At 43.1% G+C, this 26,941-nt stretch overlaps 1 protein-coding gene across 1 annotated transcript in view; it reads left to right on the plus strand.

Annotated features, from left to right (window-relative positions):
• SPRED1 (sprouty related EVH1 domain containing 1) overlaps positions 1 to 23,897 on the plus strand; it is a 43,910-nt gene extending 20,013 nt beyond the window's left edge. Inside the window, exons 2-6 of the mRNA XM_072115446.1 lie at positions 3,583 to 3,757; positions 11,381 to 11,549; positions 13,025 to 13,077; positions 20,934 to 21,083; positions 22,210 to 23,897. Coding sequence (XP_071971547.1) covers positions 3,583 to 3,757; positions 11,381 to 11,549; positions 13,025 to 13,077; positions 20,934 to 21,083; positions 22,210 to 22,854 — 1,192 coding nt within the window. The 3' untranslated portion in view covers positions 22,855 to 23,897. The remainder of the gene's footprint in view (positions 1 to 3,582; positions 3,758 to 11,380; positions 11,550 to 13,024; positions 13,078 to 20,933; positions 21,084 to 22,209) is intronic.
• The last annotated feature ends 3,044 nt before the right edge of the window (positions 23,898 to 26,941 follow it).

Genomic DNA, 26,941 nt, shown 5'->3' on the forward strand with positions numbered 1-26,941 from the left:
TACAAACGTTGGTAGATGTCACAGAGGGCAGCCAACCACCTAAAGGGGCTTCACATAGGACACGTTACAAACGTCGGTAATGTCACAGAGGACCCCCATCCATCTGAAGGGCTTCCTATATGAAACCCCTTCAGATGGTTGGCTGTCCTCTGTGACATCTACCGACGTTTGTGACGTGTCCTATGTGTGATCGGCTTTATTGCCTTTTTATTAAATTATTTTTTACTCTTTCGTCGTTTTGTCACCAGAAATGGGACCGGATCTTCTCATTTAGAATTCTTTCCCTGTATTTCCTCTTCTAGAATCAATTCCTGTTTTTGTTGAAGAGAAATATGGAAGGGAGAATTATTATGCGGTAACTAAATGAATAGTTTGGTTCCTAAATCTTTCTTGTGAAAAGTGCCCAATCTGTAGGTGGTAACATGCACCGTCTACCGGAGTAATGGCCATATCCAGCTGTCTTAGTGTCCACTTTTGCTCCTAAAAGCGCATCATGTAGAGGGATGGGTGGCCCTTTAAGCGTGTATCTGACACGGTTATGTAACCATTTCCTAGCTCCGGGCTGTAAGTGAATGAGACGAGGATGCACAGAGCTTACCATTCAGTCATCCGGCGAGAAAAGTGCACACAGCATAATTGAAGGAAATAGACTGACAAACGCTGGCACCTCTCAAAATATTGATGTAAAGTATGGGCATAAACAAGAGCTAGGATATGAGACATCCCTGCTGCCGTATGCCAAGAGACGGCCGCCACAGTATCTCATAACACAACATGGAGGGTCTCGTCCTAACATACATATTCCGTGCATCCAGTCCATTCAGAAAACGGAATTGAAGTATTTTTCTGCCTTTTCTCGTAAACTCATGGGGGGGGGGGGGTTTAGGTTTTCATTATTTGTGTTACAAGGTCCGTTTATTTTAGGACGAATTGTGTGGTTTATTAGAACGGGATTTTAGATTGTGGTGCAAGGGCTCAATAGGTGTCTGAAATGATTGTAGTTGGTTGGTCTCAAGAAATGTGTCTGGAATCTAGAAGCGTAGGAAAAGTGCTGAGATTCAAAGCAGCAACGGAAAAAAAAATTCCACCAAAAAAATGGCGGAAAGCCAATAATAAATGCCCCCTTTATATCCTGAATGAAGCTTGGGAATGGATGGAGAAAATGTCTTCTCTGGACAGAGGTCAGGCGTTGGGACCACCACTGATGTCTGGAAGCACTGATTCATGGTCCCGATGTTCTCACCAACTTAAATACTTATTATTTTTCTCATGGATCATTGCATGTATGACTCAGTACACCAGCTGGACCTTCTTAGTGAGAACCATAAAGTCCCCAGAGCTGTGTCAAAGGCATCTGGCCAACTGGGACCTGCTCTATATGCGTGAGGGACAAGAAACTCAAAAATGTTGTCTACAGATTAGTAACTGGTTCTGTTTTTTATAGGTCGGCAATGAGTTACCTGATGATTACTTACAATAGGCAGACGGTTGTCTTCCATCTGCTATAGAGCCCACTCGAGACTGTTCTCGAGATGTGTGCCTCAGCACCCGGTCATATCCTGTGGACACGTCATTAAGCTCATCAATCGTTCATCATTGGAAAGTATGACGCCACAGCGATGCCTAAGTATGTATCTAGAAATGTGACTTGTAGTCGCCCCCTCTCTGGATTCTTGGACTGATCACGTCTGAAAGTTGCACAAGTCCTGAGTGGTGTCATGGGGTGCTCCATATTAGAGCTTTCTCGCTCACATTCATGCTATTCTTGGTAGCCGTGTATCTGTTTTATTGGAGGTGGCTCATTTCATTTGGATGAGTTCATGTATTTCCGGGAAATATTATCAGTGACTAGAAGTGAGAATTGATTTGTTTCGAAGGAAGTTTGGAAGAATCAAATATTGTCTATTTTGTCTGATGTTGCATCATAAGACCGGGACAACTTTCCAGAGTTTTATTGTGACCAAGCTTTTCCATTATTCTTAACAATGATTACTATACCTTAAATGGTTTTATAGACTGTGCTACTTCTAGGAAAGCTATAGGGCAGTGGTGGCGAACCTATGGCACGGGTGCCAGAGGCGGCACTCAGAGCCCTCTTTATGGGCACCCTTGCCATCACCCCAGGGTAGAGTTTGCCAGACAGTCCCAGGCAGCCCAGGACACCAGAAGGAAGCTACAATGATAATCCAAACTTCTTCTCCTTCTTTCTACTGTATTGGTGTCCTTGGGTGCCTATACAATTTAAACCTTTGAAAAAGCAAGTACTAATAAGTTACTGCTTAAATTGTTGCATTGGCACTTTGCAAAAAAATACGTGGGTTTTGGTTGTAGTTTGGGCACTGTGTCTAAAAGGTTCGCCATCACTGCTATAGGGTATAGATGGCTGTATAAGTGAGTGATGTAATTTTTGTCACCATCCCACCATATAGTGAGAAGTTTTTCCTAGTCATTCCTACATGAAATTCAAGTATACGTTTATATATCATACACATTATATTAGGGTAGACAGAGCCCATTGACCATCTTATGTGTATCTGATGCTCACCTACAGTTGGGATAGTGAGTATGATGACTTTCATTATGCTCCGAAGGCATAAAAGCATCTAGCATAAGCTGTCCACCTCTATAATTTGGATAAAACACAGCGTTGGAGTCAAAAATACCAGGATCACATGGAAGTATCAAGGTTGAATAAAGACTCAGGGAGTTTCAAATTCAGAATATGTGTCTACTCGGCCAACCAAGCATGCGTGTTTAAAGGGTATTCCACGACAAGATTCTTAAATATACTCTATATTCTCTAATGCACCGTTTACAGCTTTTCACAGATAACTCCATCCTGTCTGTATCAGTTCTGGTGTTTACAATTTTGGTTGTCCTTGGATACGTCTGTAAATCTTCTGACTATGATTCTTCTCATGAATAGCTTCTCTTGTTTGCACACTGCAGTGCTCTGTGCCTCCTGCCCCTCCCGCCTGCACTATAAGACCAGCTCAGACACAGGCACTTCCTGCCAGCCTGTGTGTGTGTGTGTGTTAGTTATAGGTGAGTTAGAAGAGCTGAGAGTGTCATTGTGTTTCATAACCATCTCATGGATCTCATCATCTCTCATTTCTGATCTGTCTCCTCTCTTTTTCCATGTGTCAGATACTAGTAGAATGGTCAGCAGCTAAATAAAAGTGTAGATAAACCTGTACCATGATGATCTAAGCACTTTGTCAGCACACAGCATCTCACAGCGTAATTATGAAGTGCTTAGAGAGTCTGGATTCTTACAGTGACCTGTCTAGGCAGTGATAGGACCAAAACAGCAATAAAACTGGATAAAATTGTAAAGTAAAAGGTTAATAATGATATTTATTGTGTAAATATCACTAGGGAATTAAAATTTGATAACTTTCTATCAAGGGCGAACCCCTTTAAGTGGTTATCAGGAGTTATAGGGCTCATCAGACATCTGATCTATGGCCAAAATAAACCATGGCTGTGTATTATCCTCTATAATGTGATGGGTCTGGTGCTTTATATATTCATTTGATCTTTGATACTGTTCTATAATCTTCTATTTTGTGTCTCTTGCAGTGACAGTTATGCACGCGTGCGAGCTGTGGTGATGACACGGGATGACTCGAGTGGCGGGTGGTTGCCGCTTGCAGGAGGAGGACTCAGCTGTGTCACCGTGTATAAAACTTCTCACCCTGAGGAGAACGGTAATGTGGACTTTCTGGTCCATGGAGAGAGACTCCGAGATAAAACGGTGAGCAAGGAAGTGCCAGGTGCCACCATGGGATTTAACACTCTCACCCTTTACTATGAAATACTTATTACCTTATTTTTCGGACTATAAGGCGCACCATCAATAAATGCCTGCTAAAATGTCTAGGTTCATATATAAGGCGCACCAGATTATAAGGATGAATGACCAGCAGGTGGCAGACCTGTGCACAGTTCAAGGCAGCTGTCGACTGTAAGTACGGTTCATATATAAGGCGCACCTTTTGATTTCTGAGAGAATCAAAGGATTTTTTGTGCGCATTTATAGTCTGAAAAATACGGAACTTGTCTCTAATGCTTTGACTTGGAGCCTTATTAACATTATAAATTACATACAACAAATATAAATTACATAAATTGCTATTTTCTGGTATAATATTATCTGAAACTCATGTTTTTGCACTGGAAGTGACCCAATATGTGTGTGTCTTGACCTCTGTGGCGGAGGCTTCACCGAATCCCTAAGTTTCGGTAGAACCCTGGTTAAGAACCACTGTTCTAGCATCATTCATTCCCGGGAATTCATTAATTTCGCCACCAAGTATGCCTCTACCGTCAGGTGGGTTGTGGCAAGCTGTCTACTATAGCCCAGGACCTCCTATCTGACAGTATAGAGCCTTATTAGCATATTGGTTGCCTAAAATAAGGTCAATGATTTCTTGAGAATGATGAAGGCTACAGATTCTTACAGTTCTTACTGTGTCTTAATCAGTAGATCGCCAACTATTGAAGGATGCTCAGAATTGGGGGTGTTTGAAATTTTTGCTTTAAAGGAATTGGCCACTTATATCAAACTATAACAGGGTAAGTACTGTATAAGACTCTTAAAAGGGCCACACATATACTTACCCCGTTAAAGTTTGCTTGGATCCACGGGTCGTGTGACCTACTGGCAGCAGGACTCAGGACTTCCTGTGATTTCCTGACAGCTTCTGACGAACTATGACATGTGTTTGTTTCTTCCGAACAATAATTTGTACATTTTCATTAATGGCCCCATATCATAGATGGAGTGAGAATGACCACCTTTGAAGGGAAACTCTCCAATCAATGGGTAAGGGTTGGCCAATATTTTGTATAGGGTTTGGCCATCAATGGGTAAGGGTTGGCCAATATTTTATAGCTATCCCTTATCCTTGGGCTAACAATGGGAGGTTTCCTTGGTAGATTCCAGGCCTCTGCCATGTGGATAGGTGATGGCTTTTCAACATTTACTAACCCCTTTAGGGCATTGTGGTCTAGTTGTGACCTCTCGGAGCAGCTAATAGATCCAGATTATGGATGGAATTGTCTCACTTGATGTCCACAACTTGTGGGTGAACATTCTTCTACAGATTGATTGCAATAGCTGTGGCTAAAGGTCCAACCAATCCAAATGACCAGTGACATTAAAGGGGCAATTACGCGTTCACATGGATGAAAGAGGTTGTGGGTAACGTTACTTCCTTGCATGTAGAGGTAGTTCACTTGAATGTTTCAGTACATGGCTTCCGTTGTCACGTATCTCCCTTCACCTCCGAGCGCACATGTGCTTTTTGGTCCTTGGTCACCAGGCCTGTTGCTGAGGGCTTGTCTCCATGGTGACGGTGCACGGCCTCCGATAGAGGATAATGAGACGGACTGGTAGTAGATGAAAGCTACGAGATCCTGCATCAGCCCACTCCAGGCATGTCTGATCAAGTTGTGGTCACGTTTAGGATAGTGGGTTAGGTTTGGTGGACCAAAAACCCTTGAACGTGCGCTGCATGTCCCCTGCTGAGGGTATTTAGCATTTTGCATGTAGACATTTAACAGATGCAAAAGGGTTACAAAGTTTGCACTAAGATTTTGGATTTGTGAGGGATTCCCTGACACCATTTCATCTTGAAGCCAGAACACGTGAGGAGTTTGAATCCAAAATCATCTCATCACATCTTTGTCATAACTCTTCCCACCATTATGAATATTTAGTCACTCTGTTGCCTTTAGTATCAGCTTCTTATAAACTCCTCTGTAACAGTACATATCTTCAGTTCTGTGGCACCTGGAAGCACAAACCCCCGCTTTTAAATTACACCAGAATTGTTTCTGGGTGCCGCGGTTCAGAATATGCATCTGTTTGTAATTAGGAGTTTATTTTTAGCGGGTTTTTTTTTTAGGGTTGGTTTTTGGTTTCTGAGAGACATAAAAAAACCCCCTCTTTTCATTATTTGCCCCTCCAGTTCTCAGTCAAAATCTTGGAGATATTTAGGAATGATGACTTTTTCAATTGCCATTCCCACCAAAAGGGACTTTTTCTGCTACTACTAGGTTTTGGGTTTGGGTCTAGATCCCAAGTGCTACTACTTTCGTGTCCTGAACCATTGATATATTTCCTTATGTGAAGAACAGCACCACCTCCTTCTGTTTATAACAATGTAAAATAAGCAAATTGACAGTACTAGAATGTGTTTGGAAAAACACCTTTTTTTTGTTTTTGTTTAAAGGGGATGTCATATTAAAACAATACTTTTTATCCGTTGATTTTCCTAGGACAACGTTTGTAACCAAAACCTCCCTTTTTTGTTGACCCTATGCCACAAAATCTTCTTTATTCACAGGATTAATAGTGGTACCCTGAGACAACAGATCCATCAATTTTTTTTATTTTTATTTTTTTGGATCTGCAGCCTTTTTTCCATAGTTGAAGATACTTTACCAGTCATTCTCTCCAAAAAAAAAAGTTGCATCACTTTTACTGTGTAAGGTTTTGGGCTGAAGGCATGGAGATCTGCAGGCGATGGGCCATTTTATGGCATATTTGGGTTACAGGAATACCCGGAGACGTTGAGCACAGTTCTGCTCTCTGCAGATTTACACTGGACATATTGATTATCAGCACAGTCTGCGGGAGAGCAGGAGTTTACGAGCCTGGCTGGAGAGGCGGCTTTTACCAGCTGTGTCCCGCTGTGGATTTCCCATCAGTAAATGCACTGGTTAATCCAAGAAGCAGGTTTCACTTACTGTGGCCTCTTCCAGAAGTCTCTTTCTAACCCCCCACACTCCCCAGACGCCCCTCAGAGTACAAATGAGCCGGATATATATCCCTGAAATCTTTGCCCGTCTTCTTGTCATCTGTCCCGTCAGATGAAGTAATGCTCTTGTAGTAATTATTGATTGTGATGTGACAGATGATTAGAAGTTGATAAATGAGCTCAGTAATGTTAAGGTTGGGATGTCCTGTTCTGAGATGAATCTTTAAGTATATAGTGATGGCCGCGATTGTGTAGCTGAAATTGAGAGAGGGGGGGTGATGATGATCAGGCGTAAGGCTTGTATCCAGGCAGTATGTTAGGGGATTTGTGGTGCTTAAAGTACAACTGTAGAGTATAAAAACTTTTGCCTAACTTTGCACTAAGCAAAAATCATCTCTAATTTACTCTAATTATCTATCTAATTAACAGGTGTTATCTGCCGAAATTTCTGCCGCCCAGGCTACTCTCTATTTGCCTTGCTTTCTTGTTATCATGGGAAACCATATAGTACAGCTAGAGACGACAGGAGGCTTGTTGAGAGGGGCTGTAGGACCTGTAGGTATGATCTGGTACTCCCCACAAGATCACAAAAGTGCAGCCAACATCTCTCTTAGGGCAAATTCACCAGAACGTATACCCTTCTGTCCGGCCCCCTGGAAAGGAAGTGGGGTGACCCCCTCCCCTCTCCATTGAGATGCAAGCTGTACAGCTATGCCCACGGGGAAAGATGGGGGGGGGGTGGTGGGAAGCAAACATGCGGCCATGCATACGTTCCTCTTGCGTTCATGTAAGTGCAGCCTAACAAAGTGATTTTAATTTATTTCGCCGAAATGCTGAAAATGGTGCAAATTTTTGCATACTTCTAGACCGTATTTTCTGGAACAGCCCAAAAAAAAAAATGGACCAAAGTTTTAGACTTGTTTATAAAAGTCCATTCTGAATCAATCTGCCCCACTGTTTTAGAATGATTTGAAGAGATAGTTGCTAGAAGGTGATGGCTATGGAGGATCTGAGAGGTAATGGTGAGAGACAAGAGTCCTGATTGTATTCTCTTCTCCGGCAATACAGAAGCCTTACGGCGAGGAATGTGACCTCGGAGGCAGCAGGGGTATCGTTTTTTTTTTTTTTTTTTTTTGAGAGCAGCAGAGAGGCCTCCTCCTGGGACCAGCTGCAGCCTCATGTATGCAGGAGGCCAGTGAGAGTCAGGTCAGGCCTCATGTTGCTTCCACACATCCTGCATTATTACTGTCACCTTCCTGCTCTGGGCTCCAGCCAGTCTACAGGAAGCCATCGCTGGGCCTCATCTGATCTCCGGATCACCCAGGAATAAATCCACATGGCATCCTGCTGATGCAGCTCCCAGCCTACAAATATCCTCTGACTACCTATTAGTGTGAATTATATGTCTGTCTGGTGAAATCATTGTGTTGCGGTATGTTACTGTCTGATTCTCTATTTAGATCTCTTGTTTCGCATACATCCTGCACTAAATGACCCCCCCCCCCTCTTTTTTTTCTTTTTTCTTTTTTTTCTAGAAGTCTTATTTTTTCCAAACATGGATATAGTTCTAGGAACAAAAATAAAACATGTGGACTTTATCAATAGATGGACATAAATATAGTTTATGGATATTTTTATAGTTTAGTACACTTCTACCATACTCATCGTTGGATGAAGTCAAAGGAGAAGAACAAGTATGCAAAAGCAAAGGAAGTGACTGATGGACAGTGATATGCCCACAGGGTTTTACTGCCTAAACAGAGGCCAAAAAAGTTCAGGGGCTTTCTGTGGAGTCACATCATTTACATCACTATTGACAATAGATGTCACAGCTTATCTCCTCCCCTCCCTGTACAATGACCTCTATATAGATAACACTGACCCATCATTACATCACTACTGACAATAGATGATGTCACAGCTTATCTCCTCCCCCTCCCTGTACAATGACCTCTATATAGATAACACTGACCCATCATTACATCACTACTGACAATAGATGATGTCACAGCTTATCTCCTCCCCCTCCCTGTACAATGACCTCTATATAGATAACACTGACCCATCATTACATCACTACTGACAATAGATGATGTCACAGCTTATCTCCTCCCCCTCCCTGTACAATGACCTCTATATAGATAACACTGACCCATCATTACATCACTACTGACAATAGATGATGTCACAGCTTATCTCCTCCCCCTCCCTGTACAATGACCTCTATATATATATAGATAACACTGACCCATCATTACATCACTACTGACAATAGATGATGTCACAGCTTATCTCCTCCCCCTCCCTGTACAATGACCTCTATATAGATAACACTGACCCATCATTAAATGACTACTGACAATAGATGATGTCACAGCTTATCTCCTCCCCCTCCCTGTACAATGACCTCTATATAGATAACACTGACCCATCATTACATCACTACTGACAATAGATGATGTCACAGCTTATCTCCTCCCCCTCCCTGTACAATGACCTCTATATAGATAACACTGACCCATCATTACATCACTACTGACAATAGATGATGTCACAGCTTATCTCCTCCCCCTCCCTGTACAATGACCTCTATATAGATAACACTGACCCATCATTACATCACTACTGACAATAGATGATGTCACAGCTTATCTCCTCCCCCTCCCTGTACAATGACCTCTATATAGATAACACTGACCCATCATTACATCACTACTGACAATAGATGGTGTCACATCTTATCTCCTCCCCCCTCCCTGTACAATGACCTCTATATAGATAACACTGACCCATCATTACATCACTACTGACAATAGATGATGTCACAGATTATCCCCTCCCCTTTTTAAACAGAGCAGGTCCACATCACTTCCCCATAGACCTCAGTTAGCGGTGTTCAGACCATTGCTGTCTGCGGTCATAAATCTGCAGTAAGTAAGTGTATCACTAAATGCTGGTAAGAGAGTTCTTTCAAGATGGCAGCCCATAGAATAGTTAACAGGAAATTATAGGAAAAACCAACTACGATTGGGAAAGATCATTTCTCCAAGCTCTATTCTGAAGCAAACAATTGGTCCAATACAGGCAGTGATAAATGTATGTAATTCATAGGACCATGTGTACAGACTGGCTGCACATCTAAGTAACCCCCCCCCCCCTCCTTCCTTTCTCTTTGTAATTGAAGCATCAGAGGTCAACTCTGGGAGAGTGAATTTTACCAGTGTGCAAATTAGGATATGTGGCGTGTTATATGATCCTTATGTATACCAAGTGGTAAAAATTTGAAGAGTCTGGCCGGAGGTTTGAGGGTTTCTCTCCTTGCTCATACACATTAGATCATCCCATCATTTTACATAATTCTAATCTGTAGCGAATACTAATGCAAATCCAATGTAATCCTTTCCGTAGATATTTGCATAGAAATGTTGCATTAATGGAATGGTTTTATTACTTTTTAAAAAATCATTTTGCCTCCGGAGTCCTTTAACATGATTGTTGCGTTGCGTTGAGTTGTGTTTTTTTTTTTTTTACAGAGCAGAGACTTATATGCTGCATCTGCTTATAATGCTATTGGCGTAATGAAAGGTCCAGCAATGACATTGATAGAGAGACCCCATTTCTGGGCTGTCTAAGGACCCTGTGTACTAGGGAGGCTCTTAAAGGGAACCTGTCACCAGGGACTTTATTTTTACTAAAGACAGAAGCCCATTACAGCTGCATTGCAAAGATGTGTCTCTGCCTTTTATAAGCATTTGCATTACAATATAATTGTGTGTTTCAACTTACTTTGCACCCTGACAAAATCCACTGTAAAGTCCCAGGGGTTGGGCTTTGCTTTGGATGTATTAAAAAAAAAAAAAAAACAGCATGTGACTTGTCTGTGCAGCTCACTCCTCAGCTCTCAGCCCCCACCTTTGTGCTCCTGTACAGCAGGAGGGATGAGCTGTACAGGAGCACAAAGGTGGGGGCTGAGGAGTTTGCAGCACAGACAAGTCACGTGTTGTTTTTTGAAATACATCCAAACCAAAGCCCAACCCCTTGGACTTAACAGAGTGCAAAGCAAGTTGAAACATGCAATTATATTGTAATGCAAACGCTTAGAGAAAGCAGAACGGCAGATTTGCAATGCAGCTGTAATGGGCTTCTACCTGTTTTTAGTGAAAATGAAGTCCCCGGTGACTGGTTCCCTTTAATGACATTGAATGGATCACCAGTGAAAAAGCTTGGATCTCCGTTCTTGAATCCCCATTCTAGTGATCAATGGGGCCCTCAATAATCATGTGTTTCCCACGATCATTGTGCCTATATTTTACATTCTATCGGATATGTTAAAGTTTGACCTCCTTTGTACCATCACCAGAAAACTCTCACAGATAACGCTAGGTGAACCAGGACTCTCGACATCGTAAATAAAAGATTACGCTAATAGACTTTAAGGAGATCTCTCACTACCTAACTTTTAGAAGAATTTGTCATAAATGCTAATGGTGGGGAAAAAAACCCCTCTTGCAATGCTCATCCATGTAAATCCTGATCATTTGTCTTAATTCTGGGCAACCCATGAGTGAAATGTGGAATTATGGAGCTGATGGTTACTTATCTGCTTTCCATAGGTGGTCCTGGAGTGTGTTCTGAAGAGGGAACTGGTCTATAATAAAGTCACCCCTACTTTCCACCACTGGAGGATTGGAGATAAGAAGTTTGGCCTCACATTCCAGAGTCCAGCAGATGCAAGAGCATTTGACAGGGGTATACGCCGTGCCATCGAAGACCTTACTCAAGGTATCCCACGTTATGGAAAATCTTACTGGTTAAGCTACATTTTGTACATTCCTATCATCATTTTGTGTGTCAAGAGTGATCTCTGCAATTTTTCAGTAGAAAATGTCGGTTACATTTGCCAAATTGCAGGCTGGCCAACCATCCAATGGGATAGTGATCAGATTTTCCCCGGATGACACCTTTTTGAGACACAACCATTTGTATCCAGCTTCTGAAACCTTTGGTGATGGCTTCTGTCTCCAGACAAGACTTTAGTCAGCTAATATATTTGACCTATAGCAGCCACAGATAAAGAACTATAGCCATGCAAGTGAAGGACCCTCTATGCCACCAGTGGGTTGATGAGGTCTAAGGGGGCATAAACCAATGATGTTGGCTTCTTTCTGTGAATTACTGAGTGGAAGACCCTCCCCTTTTAATGCCCACCAAAGGTCCTAATAGGTCATATAAAAAGGGGATTATATAGTCGAGACAACCCCTTAAAGCGTAGAGTATTTTCCAAGACGATAGTAGATTTTTTAACATGTTCACTCCTCAGATAATTATATAAATTCTGGAATTCAAGGATTGTAGAAGGGAATCCATGTAGAGGTTAAAGGAAACCCAAATGTCCTACCTTCCCGTTGTAGGAGTGGAAGTGCAGAGGGAGCAGGGAGAAGGAAAGACAGGGTAACATCCAGTGAAACTGCAGCACAGAGGGGATCTGTTAACGCCCCCAGAGACGGTTTGGCTCATTAGCATAATTGTGAAAGTTGATTTTGGATGGAAGGAGGCCATGGATAACAAATCTATTATCACAGTCAGAGTGCCTGAAACTGTGAGTAAGCGCCCCTGGTTTATCAGGCTTGATTTTGATGGTAGATTTGATATAATTCATTTTTAAGTTCCTATAAACCACATCTGAAGATTGGCTGCGCGTCTGTGTTTTTAAGTCTTCTTTTAGTCTGTGTAATTTAATGGACAGCACACAGACACATTCATTTCTATTGGCTTGCGCAAATGGACATATTTTCTACGGATCTGGGTGCAAGTCTTGGGTCCAAGCCACAAAACTTAGAGCAGGTCCTCTTTAAAAACGACAGATGGCACACAGATGTCCTCTGTGAGTGGTCCGTATTTAGGGATATTTTGCTAGGTAAGACAATCATGTGACCCCCCCCTAAAGGCGTTGGGACAAGCTAGTGATATTATTTGTCAACATTCCATTTACTTTTTGCGGATCTACTAAGACGGATTACATTTTTCGGATGCAGAAGCCTCACAAGCCGCAGATCCGTATGCAGGGATCCTCAAATCTTCAGATTAGATCCAATGCTAAATTACTACTTTTTCCGTTCTGTTCCATTAATATGAAATGTGTTGTCCACGAGCAGTGGTGCGATCACACGTTACATTGCATTCCTTAGTCTATACTTCTAGATTCTATCTTTCCGTGTGCTTTAATATGTACATCTTTTATTGTCTGGCCTGTGCAGGTTTTCCCACATCTCATGGAGAATCAGATGTTGGATCAGAGGAAGGATCTCAGGTATGTCATGTATCTAATTGTCACTGCCAGGAATAAATGCAGGGGGTTCTGGCTCTAATCTCCGAAAGATAAATGGGCAATTACCATCAGTGTTTGAAGTTTAGGCTTTGCCTCTTTCTGGAGTCTGTATGAGTGATTGGACTTCATTTATTGCAATTATCTAATTGCTTAGAGAACTTTTGAAAATCCCAACTTTTACTTGCCGATGTTTAGGGGCAAATGGACACTTGACATATGTCTTGCATAAAAGAAAAGCCAAGGAGCCATCTGAACCATAAGGCAGCACGAGCGACAGACGCGACTAGTCGTTTCAAAGGGATTCCAGGCTAATATTTGGTGCCTGGGATGTAATTTGTGTCTCGTGATGGAGTCGTTAATGTTTCATGCATGACAAATACCCATTGAGTGTTGTAGAAAGTAAGTGACACCAGTGGATATCGTCTCCGTAATCCCTTCCCTTACGTTTTGCAAACAAAATAAGTCTCTGTTTTGGAACGTAATCTAAAAACTGCTATTGTTGATTGAAACCTTGTATTGTATTTGTTGTTCCTTCCTTCCTTGAGTATCAGTTTTTCGTTCCCCGGTTGTTCTCTCGTTCCCTTCCTTTTCCTCCCTTCCCCGTTCATGGATTGTCGTGCCCCTGGCTCGGTATTATGTGAGCAGAGATTACGTTTTAAGGTCTCGGCAATACACTATAATCTCCCAATCTCCCACTTCCTGCTGGCCCAGGCACAGTCATAGTATATTTAGCTTCCTGGCTGGCTGTAGGATGCTCGAGGATGACAGGAGAAAAGTTCTGTGTGCTGTGAGTGGGTGGAGGGGGGAGGGAAGGCTGCTATATCCTTCCCTCCCCCCACTCCCAGCTTTCTTGCTCATCTGGCTGCCATTTCTGCAGCTGGAGACACTTTTATAGCTTCTCCACAGACTCGCCTGCCCCTGCACAGAACTGCGGCTTCAGAAGGGGGCTGGGGAGAAATCAAACAAATCTCATAGCAACCACAGTACCGTAATTGTTCTACCAGCAGCTGGGAGAAGGCAGATTTCCGAAGTGCATTAAAAGCTGGCAGTAAGCAAGGTGCAGACTCTTCCCCCCGACTAGTGTTCTGAACTTTGTTTACAGTTCTTATGGCATGTGAGCGGGGTACTAATGGCTGAACGCATGACTATGCACTTTACTATGGATGATTATAATCATCAAAAGCATCAGGGACAGAACTGAGGAACACATACAATTCATGTCTCGATGGATGGTCTCTACCGAGTGTGCAATTACAGGCTCTAAAGTCTATAGAGAGGGGAGGTAGGAGTTGCCTAGGCCCACTCAAAAAGGGGCCAATGCTGATAAAAGTAAGTTTTGTATCTTGCTAGAGTGCTTAGAGCTACCTTTACAGATATATATATATTTTTTTTTTTATATGTTCAACGTATACGCCAAGAAAACTCTGGAGAGAGGCATCTGGTTTGCCTCTGTCTGCTCCATCCTGCAGAAAACGCAACTTTTCCATCCTGCTGAAGAGCAAAATACACTCTCAGCAGAGGCCAAAATAGCCTATGAAAGTGGTGGTGAACCTTTTTACAGTGCCCAAACGACAGCAAAAATCCAAATATTTTTTGCGAAGAGCCAACGTGGTAATTTAAGCAGAAATTGCTCCCTGCTTTGTTACAGCTTTCAATTGTATGGGCGCCCTGAGAAAACAAAGGAGGAGAAATTCAGATTATTATTGTAGCTTCCCTCAAGGGTCCCCTGAACAGGAAGAATTATGGGGCCCAGACCGGGAGCTCTAATGGTCCAGCCCTGTCTACACCTTGCTCTTTCTATAGTCTCAGGCAGCTATAGGTGTGTCACTTTAAACTGGCCCTGATCATGGCACATCCTGGCCAGCCTGAGACAGCAGGAGAGGACTTAAAGGGGTATTCTCACCTGGGCATTCACAGTCAGTTTCACTAATCTTCCATTTATAAACATTTCTTCAATTGGATGTTATTAAAAAAAATGTTCCTGTATGAAGATAATTTCTCATAAATGTAGTCATTCTGTCCCTTAGAAACGAGATGGCTTCCTCGGTTACGACCACGTCACACTCTGGCAGCGGTGGCCAGACATGCGCTATTCAGTCCTGTCTGACCTTCTGGATACAGCAATCATTGCCACAGGACGGCTGTGGGTCATGTAATAAATCCCGGACATTTCATATACAAAAACAATTTGTTTCTTTGTGCAGTCCCTCCAGCAGACGTGGCCGTATCCGAGGAAGCCATCTCGTTTCTAAGAGACAAAATGACTACATTTATGAGAAATTATCTTCACACAGGAACATTTTTTTTAATAACATCTAATTGAAGAAATGTTTATATATGGCAGATTTATCAAACTGAATATGAATGCCCAGATGAGAATACCCCTTTAAGCGGTATCTACAACCAGGATGAAGGACTGAATGCAAATGAGCCTGAGGGGCTCCAGGCTCCATAGCCCCTCAGGCTCATTTGCATACAGTCTTTCACCCTGGTGGTAGATGTCGTTTAAGTGTTGTCTGGTGTTGGCTTGGCGGCCCAGGTGCAAACGGAGGGCTCAGAGTGCCTCCTCGGGACACCCATGCCATAGGTTTGACCCCACTGGCCTATGGTGAACTGATGAACTGTATGGCATTCAACCCCGGCCTCCACTGAATGTTTCCTCATTAAATAGTCTCCTATACGTTGATACGTATGGTTGTGAGTGTTTGGAAATGGACTAGTCCTTTCCCACTAGATTGGGGACGACAGAAATTGACATTGACACCATGTAAAGGGTAAAATTGCTTAAAAGTCCTACAGTTTCTATAAATGGTGACATTCCTAATGTTCACGCGCATGAAAGCCTGTCCTGGAGAGTTACTTGAAAAGGGACGGAATAGTCAAAGGATACGTAACCTAAGACGCACCTGGATTTATTTACATGAGGCGCGTCCATCAAAGAGTCTGTATGTTGAACCCTATCTACGCCCTTTGTGGTGTCAATATTAACCTGTCGCCTGTTATCAACTGCATTTGATCACTTCCTTAAGAAGAGGAGCACATGACGGGACAAAATGAAGTACGATTCATTCCATTCTATGATCTCTTTGAAAGTGGTCGCAGAGATCTACGGTAACTGGATTCTTACAGGCCCAAGTTCTGTGGCGGAAAAAAGTATGCAGATCGAATCTCCTCCTGCTAATAACCTCTATAGTGCCCCCTAAGGAAAACTACATTGACTTATGGATTGTTACCTATAGCTGCCACTGTAGAGGCTCTTTTCTCCCCACAGGTATAGAGCTAATATTCATATAAATGGGCCTAAAATTTACCTCACGGAACAATGGCTGGATAAGACTTCAGCACTTCATTCCGTGGGTCATTGTGGCCATAGATACTAGGATGGTTTCGGAAAGATTTTCGGACCAGATGTAACTCTGAGATGGCGCTATGTTGTCGCTTTCTCTCTCAAGATGGATGAGTTTTTTTTTTTTTTGTTTTTTTTTATAGAGCGAGCAAATTGGCAACGCTGACAAAGATGAGTCAGAAACGCATCTGTGTAGATGTAAGAAAATACCAGGATTAGGTTTCTGAGTTATTTGTGAAATGTGAGAGGTTTTCATAAGTCGTGATACCTTTCATTTTGTACGTCTTTGTAACACTATCTGGTCACTCCAAGCAAAACCCTAAGTGACTGTAGAAGATAGAAGTGCTGATTATTGAAGGGATATGTCAGCCCTCTTCTCTGTGATTTCCGGATACCATAATGGCGGCTGTCATAGGCTACACGTCCACGATTGTGGCTGCAAACATCAGGCTCGTGGTGTGTTCTCTGTGGTAGACCAGACTGTCCGGTACACAATATCAGGAATAGGCACTGCTCCGAGTTGTGCGGGTTAGGGTGTCATGGAAATTGCTGCCATGTGTATAAGCCCATAGAAATACATGGGAAAATACTGTATGCAACCCTTGAAACAGTGGACAGCACCTGACACATCAACCACTGTCATGGGCATGAACACAAAGTGCTGATAAGACTGGATTCCCTGAAAGGGCCACATTTTAAAGACCCGTAGGGGAAACATCTATGCAATGAAAGCAGTGACATTTATTAGACATAAAGAGGGTAATTTAGTTTCCCTTACTTTTATTATCTGTAAATTTACACTGGCCATTTGCTTTTCTGGCACACGGACAGCCAAAGATGTGCCAAGTTTTTTTTTATCAGGGGATCTTGCTCCAGTATTTTTTGAGTTTAATGGAAGAAACTCTAGTCTTATGTGTCCTCCACAGTCTTTATTGAGCTGCAGTAACTTCTCAAGATAACAGAAGACATTAAGTTCCTGATGTATCCGGTGTCTGGTTGCACTGGTGTACAATTCTACGTCAGGCCCCGCACTACTGCGCTATTACCTGCTGCCGTCAGGCCTGAAGGATCGAAGGCTATAGTGATTGCAGGCGTGGGGCAGGAACATCCACTCCCCCGATGGGCACCGCCTGCACACCCCTTAACGCCCACCAGCCATGCAGGTGGCATAAGGGAGGGAAATAATCACAATTCCTGGAAGTTTGCAAGGGCTGATAAGTGTTCCCCCCAAACTGTAATATTTCCTATCTTGGCAAAGTGCTTCTTTCTTCACCTACTTTGCTTCTTCTCATCTTGCTCCTTCTTTCCTGATCCGCTTTTCACATTGAAAACTCTGCTGAATTCTATCTTACTAGCAAGAGGACAGACGCTCACTGAGGGATCCTATTACATAGAAGCTCTATGCTGTGAACGGCAGCTGTGTGTCTGCCCACTGGGGGAGATTTATCAGGACATGTACCAGGCGGATGTGGAAGGGAGTGAAACGGGGGCAATTGCCAGCGCATAATAAATTTCCAAAAAAATGACTCAAAGTGGGCAGAAAGTTTACAGACCAAGAGAGAAACTTTTAGAGAATGAATATTGCAGGTCACATAATGACCGGAAACGGTGTTATTCCTTGTGTCAACCCTAGTTCAGTAGAGGTGATAGAAGAAAGATGGTGGACCTGATGAAGGGCTCCTTCTAAGCATCCTCAAGGGGAAATGATGCAAAAGACAAGTTGTTTGTGTATCCTCCAGACATGGAATATCAGCAGACCTCACGATTTGCGTCTATCAGACCATTGTATGCCTAGAAATCCTACCAGAGAACCCTTTTGTAAAAGCAAGGTTGAGTAATGGTCATCTCCGCATTCTTTTTTTTCTCTTATGATTTTGAAATCTTCTCTGTGGCCTTAGCTTTATGGAAAGCATTGAGCACTTTTCTGTCTCATTCTTTCTTCTGTGTTTTTCTCATTTTTCTCGTCTTTTGCTGTGTCGCCATGGAGTGTTTCCATGGTGACGTCGCCTTGTTTATAAAGTGGGTCTTCATTGGCATGCTGCTGCCCACTCACTCGCAGCTCCATACTCTGCCTGTGACTACATAGAACCGGATCAGCTCATAGATGGGATTAAAGGCCGGCATCTGTCCTTGAATTCTGCAGCGTTTGATCGCTTTTCCATCATAAACCTGTAGTCCTGGAAGTGTTGCCCCCGAGCGGACAGAACTCACAATCTACAATCTAAGGATATGGGAATCTGGGAAATGTAAAAATAATTCACTTAGATGACAGTGTTGAGATGATATTAGGTAGGAGACTCAAGCAGCCAGTAACGTGTCTTACCCACCTACTGACCAGGATCGTATATACCCAGGTCAAAGGGAAACTCTGACTTTGACATGATGTCTGAATTGCAGGAATTGGACCCAGCGAAGGAGGTTAACGGTTATTCTATATAGATGTTTTTTACTATTTTATTTGTCTGCTTATTTTCTGAGTCCACTAGACTCTTAAAACCAGTATGGACAGAAATTGAGAGATGCTGCAGATAGGACACTATGTACAATCTGCTCAGCTTCTCCTGCTCTATAACTTGCTACATGCTTATAGGACACCATGTACAATCTGTTCAGCTCCTTCTGCTCTATAACAAGCTGCCTGCAGATTGTACATGGTGTCCTATCTGCTCAACTCCCCCCTGCTCTAAAATATGCTACTTGCAAATAAGACAGTGGGGCACATTTGCTTACCCGTCCCGTTGACGCCGCCGATCCGGAATGTCCGACGAGGATTCAGAGCTACCGCGATTTCCTGCATGTGTCGCTTACCCGCTCGGGTCCACCGGAGTTCACCATCTTTTTCCCGGTGCATGTAAGTGCATGTCTTGCGACACAATTTTGAAAGTTGACTTCCGCTGTTTGTCCTAATCAGTCAGATTGTCCAACAGCCGCACCCCCAATTTGTGATGCATGAAAGCCGGCACCAATGCGCCACAACCCGCTCTCGTGCAACAAAAACCCACAAATCAGAAATATTGTGGAAACCCAACAGAAATGCGTCCGACGGACCCTTAGTAAATGTGCCCTAGTGTGTCAACCTGCTCAGCTCCTCCTGTTCTATAACATGTTGCCTGCAGATAGAACATGAAGTGCTATCTGCTCTGCTTTATCATAATGAATGTAGCTCACTTGCAGTACAGGTGTTGAGCTGTTTTTGAAAAAAGTAACCATCCCTTGGACAACCCCATGAAAAAAAGTAGCAATCCCTTGGACAACCCCTTTAACACCAGGATGTACATCTCTGACTGTTACAGAGAACTATTCTAATTTTTACACTTTGTGAGGAAGATTTATCAGGGCTTGTATGGCCTGTTTTCTGGTGTACATGCCTTCCAATAATCTCATTTTCTACCGTGCCACCAGGAATTTCGATTATTTTTTTTCCCCCCTATACCACCTCCATGCTAAGTGTGTGTGCCCGGGTGGTGGCACTAGCTATAGCCTGTTCAGGTACAGGTTATAGTATAATTCTACTCCAGGAATCATCCATCGACCCTGCTGACCACCAGATATATGTGGATATAACTGGCGGGTCGGGGTTTAAATCATGTGATGTATGTGGTGTGGGGTCCAGCACACAATAAATTCCTCCCCATGACACCGCTTGAGCTAGAAATGGGGAATGTTCTGCAGAATCACAAATTCAGAATGAGGGAACAAGTAGAGACCTTCTACTTCACTATTATTTACAGGACACTTCTGCATCAATAGTGCTGCAGACCTGCTCGCTACACAGAGCAGCATCACATGACCTTCTCCTCCTTCCAGAGTGAGCAGAGAGCAGCAGCTCCTCCCCTCCAGCAGTTGGAATCCGTACAGTTTCTTGTGTAAACGAGCTATGGTGTCACTGGAATAATCAGCAATATCAGCTACTGCAGGGTCAGGCTAAACTGAGGTGGATAGCAAAGAAACTGCTGGACTTTAGTGCTTAAAGTAATAGACAGAGTTGTAGAACATCACGAGAGCTATTGGAAGTGAAACTTAAAGGGATTGTTCAGGATTTTGGCTTATATTGGGAAAGTGGATAAAATAATAAACAAAAATGCTACTCGCCTGTTCAATTCCTGGCAGCTCCAGTGCCGATTCTCCACCGGTCCCTGCCGGTCTCTGTGTACATCCACCCACGTGTCCACAGCAGACATTTACTGTCTTGTGACGTACATGCTAGCATCACAACAAATAGATTCTGTTTAGAGGTAACCAGTCTAAATGAAAAGCTTTGCAGCATTTTGTATAGTGACTACAGGAATCGCTTTATGGCATGCCATTCACCTATTATGGGAATGCTTCAATGTTAGTCTATAGAATGGCATAAAAGTGCATGTAGTATCAGTAATTGCTTATAACGGAGTTCATGGTTTATCATGGTTTTTATCTGGTGAGTTTTATTTGCACCTTTTACCATAGAGCATATATATAGATCTCATGATTTTTTTCCTGTTCTCTCCTCTAGATGAACAAAGAAGATCATTGCAGCACTCAGAACAATGACTCCTTTTTCCATCGTGATTCCATTCCAACAGATGAACTCTATCGCAGCTCAGCCATCAGGCCTTCTCCCTTTGAGAACCTTAATCCCAGAAGAGCCTACATGCACACCCAGGTATATTTCTGGAGCGCACATCTTGGTACATAGAGATTTGAATGTATAAATCTGTTCATCTCCTCCTGCTCTATACCATGTCTGTTCATAGTGTCCTACTTGCAATCTGCTTGGCTACTCTTGCTCTATAATATGCTGCATATAGGGCACCATGTACAATCAGCTTAGCTTCTACTTTTCTATAACATGTTGTCTGCAGCAAGAACACAATGTACAAACTGTTCTGCAGCTCCTGCTCTATAACATGTTCCTCCTCCGTGTCTTGTCTAAAATCTGCTCTTCTGCTCCTTCTCCATAACATGCTGCCTGCAGATAGGACACTATGCGGGTCATTTACTAAGGGTCCGAATCGCGTTTTTACGTCGGGTTGGCCCGAAAATTACCGTATTGCGCCGAATTACCCCGGGTTTTTGACGCAGGCAATGCACGCCACAGAAATCGGGGGCCGTGGCCGTCGGAAAACCCGTTGGATTCATAAAAACCGCAGTATTTTTTTTTTAAAAATGTGTCGCTTGACACGCACTTACCTGCACCCAGGCTAGCTCGGTGAACTCCGGCGGCCATCGGCGGACTTCAGCGCAGCAGCGACACCTGGTGGACATCGGGTGCACTCCCTTAGTGAATCGCCGGAAGACACGGATCCGCGTCTGAGAACCCGACGCTGGATCGCAAATGGATCGGGTAAGTATATCTGCCCCTATGTATTATCTGCTCAGCTCCTTCTGTTCTATAACATGCGGCTTGCAGATAGGACACTATGTATAATCTGCTAAGCTCCTTCTGTTCTATAACATGCGGCCTGCAGATAGGACACTATGTATAATCTGCTAAGCTCCTTCTGTTCTATAACATGCGGCCTGCAGATAGGACACTATGTATAATCTGCTAAGCTCCTTCTGTTCTATAACATGCTGCCTGCAGATAGGACACTATGTATAATCTGCTAAGCTCCTTCTGTTCTATAACATGTGGCCTGCAGACTGGACTGCATTTTTAGCATTATAGGTTATCATTAACAACAGAATTTCCTATGAAAATCAAATTGGAGTAAAAAAAAAAAAATCCTAATAAACCTCTAAACTTCCCATTTCATATGATCACTTACCTTAGCCACCATCTCTTCCAGGTCCCTCTAAAGCCCCTCCGCCACGTCAGCTTCCAGGACGAAGATGAGATTGTGCGTATCAATCCCCGCGACATCATCATCCGGCGCTACGCGGACTATCGCCATCCCGACATCTGGAGGAATGAGGCGGAGCGTGAGGAACATGAGATAAGTGCTCCTTTCACCAAGGCGGACAATAAAAAAAACAATTACCTTTACTCTCCAGCGAACGGCAGAGACTCTCTTAAGGAGCAAAAATCATCTGGCGTTTTTAATACTCAGCCTACGTCCTCTCTAAAAAAGCGAAGGAAAGAGGACGGCGAACGCTCCAGGTGTGTTTACTGCCAGGAGCGCTTCAACCATGAAGAAAACGGAAGGGGAAAGTGCCAGGATGCTCCCGATCCTATCCGGAGGTGCATCTATCAGGTCAGCTGTATGCTGTGCGCCGAGAGTATGCTCTACCACTGCATGTCGGATTCGGAAGGAGACTTCTCCGACCCCTGTTCATGCGATGCCTCTGATGAAAACTTGTGCCTGCGCTGGCTGGCCCTAGTCACTCTATCCTTCATTGCCCCCTGTATGTGCTGCTACCTCCCTCTACAAGCCTGTCACCACTGCGGGGAGATGTGCGGCTGCTGCGGGGGAAAGCACAAAGCCGCTGGATGACACAGTGACTCTACAAACCCCCCAAAGGATGAATTTCTTCATTTGCCAGGTGGCTGCTGGAACCGACGCGGGCAGTTGTAGGTGATAAGTGGATCACACGAGGCGGACTGTACCGGAGCTATCTGACCTCAGATAGGACCAGCAAGAATATGTAACAGTGCCAGTCTTGCATTAGATATATATAAATATATATATATATAAATATATATAAATATTATTTTATTTTATTTTTTTTCCTTTTTTTTTTGTAATTAATATTTTATTTTTTATTTTATTTTTTTTGCCATTTCGGTATGAATGGAAAATTATTCAATCATGTTTTGTAACATATGGACTACATCCCCTAACGAGAGAGAGAGAAGAATGTTTTGTCGAATGGATCGGGGGGGGGGGGGGATTGAATGTTTTATCAAGTAGAGAGGAGAGCTGAGGGAATCCTAGAACAAATATATATAGAAATATATATGTATGTATGTGTATACTTTTACCATGTCCCATCATCACCTTCTTCTACTCGCAGCTTAATAATCATTCTGGTACTTCCAGACAACCGATCTAACATTTGTATAGAAATCGAGCGATTTGGAACGACCTACAAAAAAAATGACACAGTATCCGAAATGAATTTTTAGTGGAACTAAAATAATTTCTAGTTTTTATTCAAGTGATTTTATGTATAAATAACAAATGTCTATATTTAACTAAATGTACGGTACATGAAAAAAATTTTATGACTTTTTTTTTGGAAGGAAGTTTCTTACAGTGCACTCCTTACCCAGCTTCCCTTGTTTTTCCTGTCGAATTTGGGACATTCCGGTCTAGGGCTAAATCTTGCTGCTGTGTAAGGTGACTAAGTGTGTCTCCGGCAGCTGAATGGTTAAAACAAAGCTGTTTTATCAATGTATTGTTTTATTTTTTATTTTTATTTTTCCTGATGGTTTACTGTTTTATTCAGCTTTTATCTGTCTCTCAAATCTACCTGTGTTATGTCACATTATTTATACACTCTCTGGTACATAGAATATAACACAAGTGTCAGATAACGGTTTGTGTCTCTTTATTCTTATGGAATGGACCAATATGATGATGATGTACACCTCAGGCTGCACATGAACGTGTACTTCCGGCGGAAACAGTCCCACTTGCTGGTTCGATCCTACAGACTGAAAACATTGCACAGGATGGGAGTCCTTGCATTACACAGAAATACGATGCCAGGACTCCCTGTCTGATGGCCAAGTTGCCGCTCTGACGCTGAATCAGTTCTTGCAGTACCAGTGACCTCCGGCCTCATGCACACTACCGTATTTTGAGGCACGAGCTAGCCGCAAAAAAATTGTGGTTGACTCACGGCTCCCATTAGACTTCTATCACACTGGGGAAACGTTCAATTTGGTGCTTTAAAAGTTGGAATTGTTTTTAAAGGGGTTTTCCCATGAAGGAAAGTTAAGCCCTATCCACGGTATGGGGCCTAAATTCCTGATCAGAGGGGGTCTCAGTGCTGTCGGACCCCCCGTCACTCCATCAGATTAATGGCGCAGACTGCCGCACATGACCGTTCTGCTCCATTAATCTCTATGGAGCTGACGGAGATCGTGGAGCGCGGCACTCGCCAATTTTTGTCAGCTCCATAGAGATTAATGGAGCAGAACGGTCATGTGCGGCAGTCTGCGCCATTAATCTGATGGAGCGACGGACCCCTTGTTTTCGTGATCTGTAGGGTTCTCCGGTCTCCTTCGAGGGAAAACCCCTCTAAGTATGTTTGGGGCCCTATCAGCTCTACTTCTGGAGATCTGGTAGTAGACGCTTCTCACACTAGGGTTCACTCAATATTGTGCTAAAGAAATTTTGGAAATGAGTGGCCCGACTCTGTGACGTGCCCCGTCTTAGGGAGCCATAGAAGTCAAATCATTCGACAAGATCATGGCCCCCCATAACGGAGGGCGCTCAAAGCTCCCACCACCACCACCACCTCCGGGGCGTGCACCTGGCCGTCTAAAAGCACCCATAGTCTGATTTCCTAGTTGTGTTCAGACATCACATTTTATGGGGAGCAGCTGTAAACTGGTGGTGACATCGGAAAGTAGAAATCTATAATCGGTGTTAACCACAACAAATCCTTCCCATCTTAAAGGAAATCTAGCATTAAAATCAAGCAAGATAAACCAGGGGCACTTCCTCATAGACCCAGACACCATAATTTGTTATCTATGGCCCCCTTCCTTCTACAGTCAACTTTTAAAATAATGCTAATAGGTTGAAAGGGCTCTGGAGGCGTTACCAGAGCCCCTACATACTGCAGCTTCACAAGCTGTTACACTCGCTTCCCTTCCCCACTGATAAGCTGTTCAACCTCCCTCTGCCTGTTGTAATCTCACACAGTGGGAGGGGGAAGTGCTCCTTGTACACTGTAACAGCCTATGAATCTACAGCACAGAGAGGCTCTGGTTATGCCCCCAGAGCCCTTTTGTCTCATTAGCATAATTTTGGAAGGAAGGAGGCCATGGATAATAAATATAAGAAGATACCACAGTCACGGTGCCTGGATCTAGGAGTAATGTCCCTGGTTTATCATGATGGATTTTGATGGTAGATTTCCTTTAACTGATAGAACGCACAGAGGTCGGCAAGTAGTTTAACTACATAAAGCAAGAAGGCATCAAAATCTGACTTGTGCTTGACTTAATTTACTATAGGAGGGACAGCATTTGTTATAGTATATCTGAACTGCTACTGAAGGATAAGGAGGGGTTACAGGTGACGGTTTAATAAAAATGTCCTTCTATGGGGTCACTCACTGGTAGCAATTTCATTCTGGATAAGAAGTATTTTACTAATGACAGATGGAATGGGCAGGTACAACTGCAGTTCCACAGCAATGACTAAAATTGACTGTTTTAGTGTCTGAATTTTTAATGCCACCATGTGAGTTCACTGCAAAGGGGCCACAGAGGCTCTGTCACCCAGGGGCCTACTGAATCCTGGAGCTAACTCTGTACATGGTGCAGGGCCTGAAGGGAGGCACCTTAAGAACCTAGAGTCCTGCTCTCCCCCCCCCCCCCCTACATGCCCCGCACAAGGTACAATTCAATGAATCAGCTTTGACTGATTCAATCTGTATCTCTTGTTCTATAGATCACATAATAACAAGTCTGATGCAGTCTGAAAGATGAGAATCTTTTCTTTAATATGACCCCCAATAGGTACTATAGAACCAAAGATGAGGGCATCTGAAGTGACACTCCCACTCTGGGTTCTAAAAGTGACTCGTCTCGGACAATAAATGCCCCTTCTTGGCTCATTTACATATGGATTTTCACATTAAAGAGGGAATTATAGAAATCATTTTGGATGACCTTAGAAGTCAAAGTTACAGAAGATGTCCATCTAGTTTCTAATTGAGGACAACAGAATAGAAGATCTAGGTGCGTACTGGTGACCTGTTAAGGTCATACGGGAGGTAGCTAAAGCAAAGACAGATGTAAATGCATTTTACACTTTTTTGGGTTTTTTGGAAGTCTAGGGTAAGATGACAAAGTTTTAGAGACGTCTCTAGAAGTGACAGGGAGAAGGATCTGGTGACAATAACTAGATTTTTAATTCAGACTAAACCTAACTATTTTGGACAGATTTCTTCAAAAGGTGGGAATGTGTATGTTCTGTTAAGAGATGAAGCTCTCACGCACTGTCTTTGTATCCAGCGGTGGAGCGGAGGGCGACCTGCCCCAACAAGTATCTATTCTTATCTGGTTCCCTGGAGTACGCCGGTTTGCACGCTCTCGTAATAAAAAGTCCGTCTTGGTGAAATCTTAACAATTCTTTAGGTCTGTGATGATAAAAATAAAGCTTCAAACATCTGGATCAGCACTGTAGAATTGAATAGGTTGGACTTTATGGACTGATGTCTTTTTCTCACCTTATTTTTTATACTATAGTGTCCTATACTGGCTGTTACAACTTCCACTGTGTGTTCTTTAAAGGGATAATACTAGATTGTGTATACTGATCACTAATCCTTAGGAAAGGTCATGAAGATCAGATTGGTGGATCAGGCACCTCCATGAATCGAGACTGCGGTGTTTGGACT

This window comes from Engystomops pustulosus, chromosome 7 (assembly GCF_040894005.1).
Source record: "Engystomops pustulosus chromosome 7, aEngPut4.maternal, whole genome shotgun sequence".
In the NCBI taxonomy this organism is placed as follows: Eukaryota; Metazoa; Chordata; class Amphibia; order Anura; family Leptodactylidae; genus Engystomops; species Engystomops pustulosus.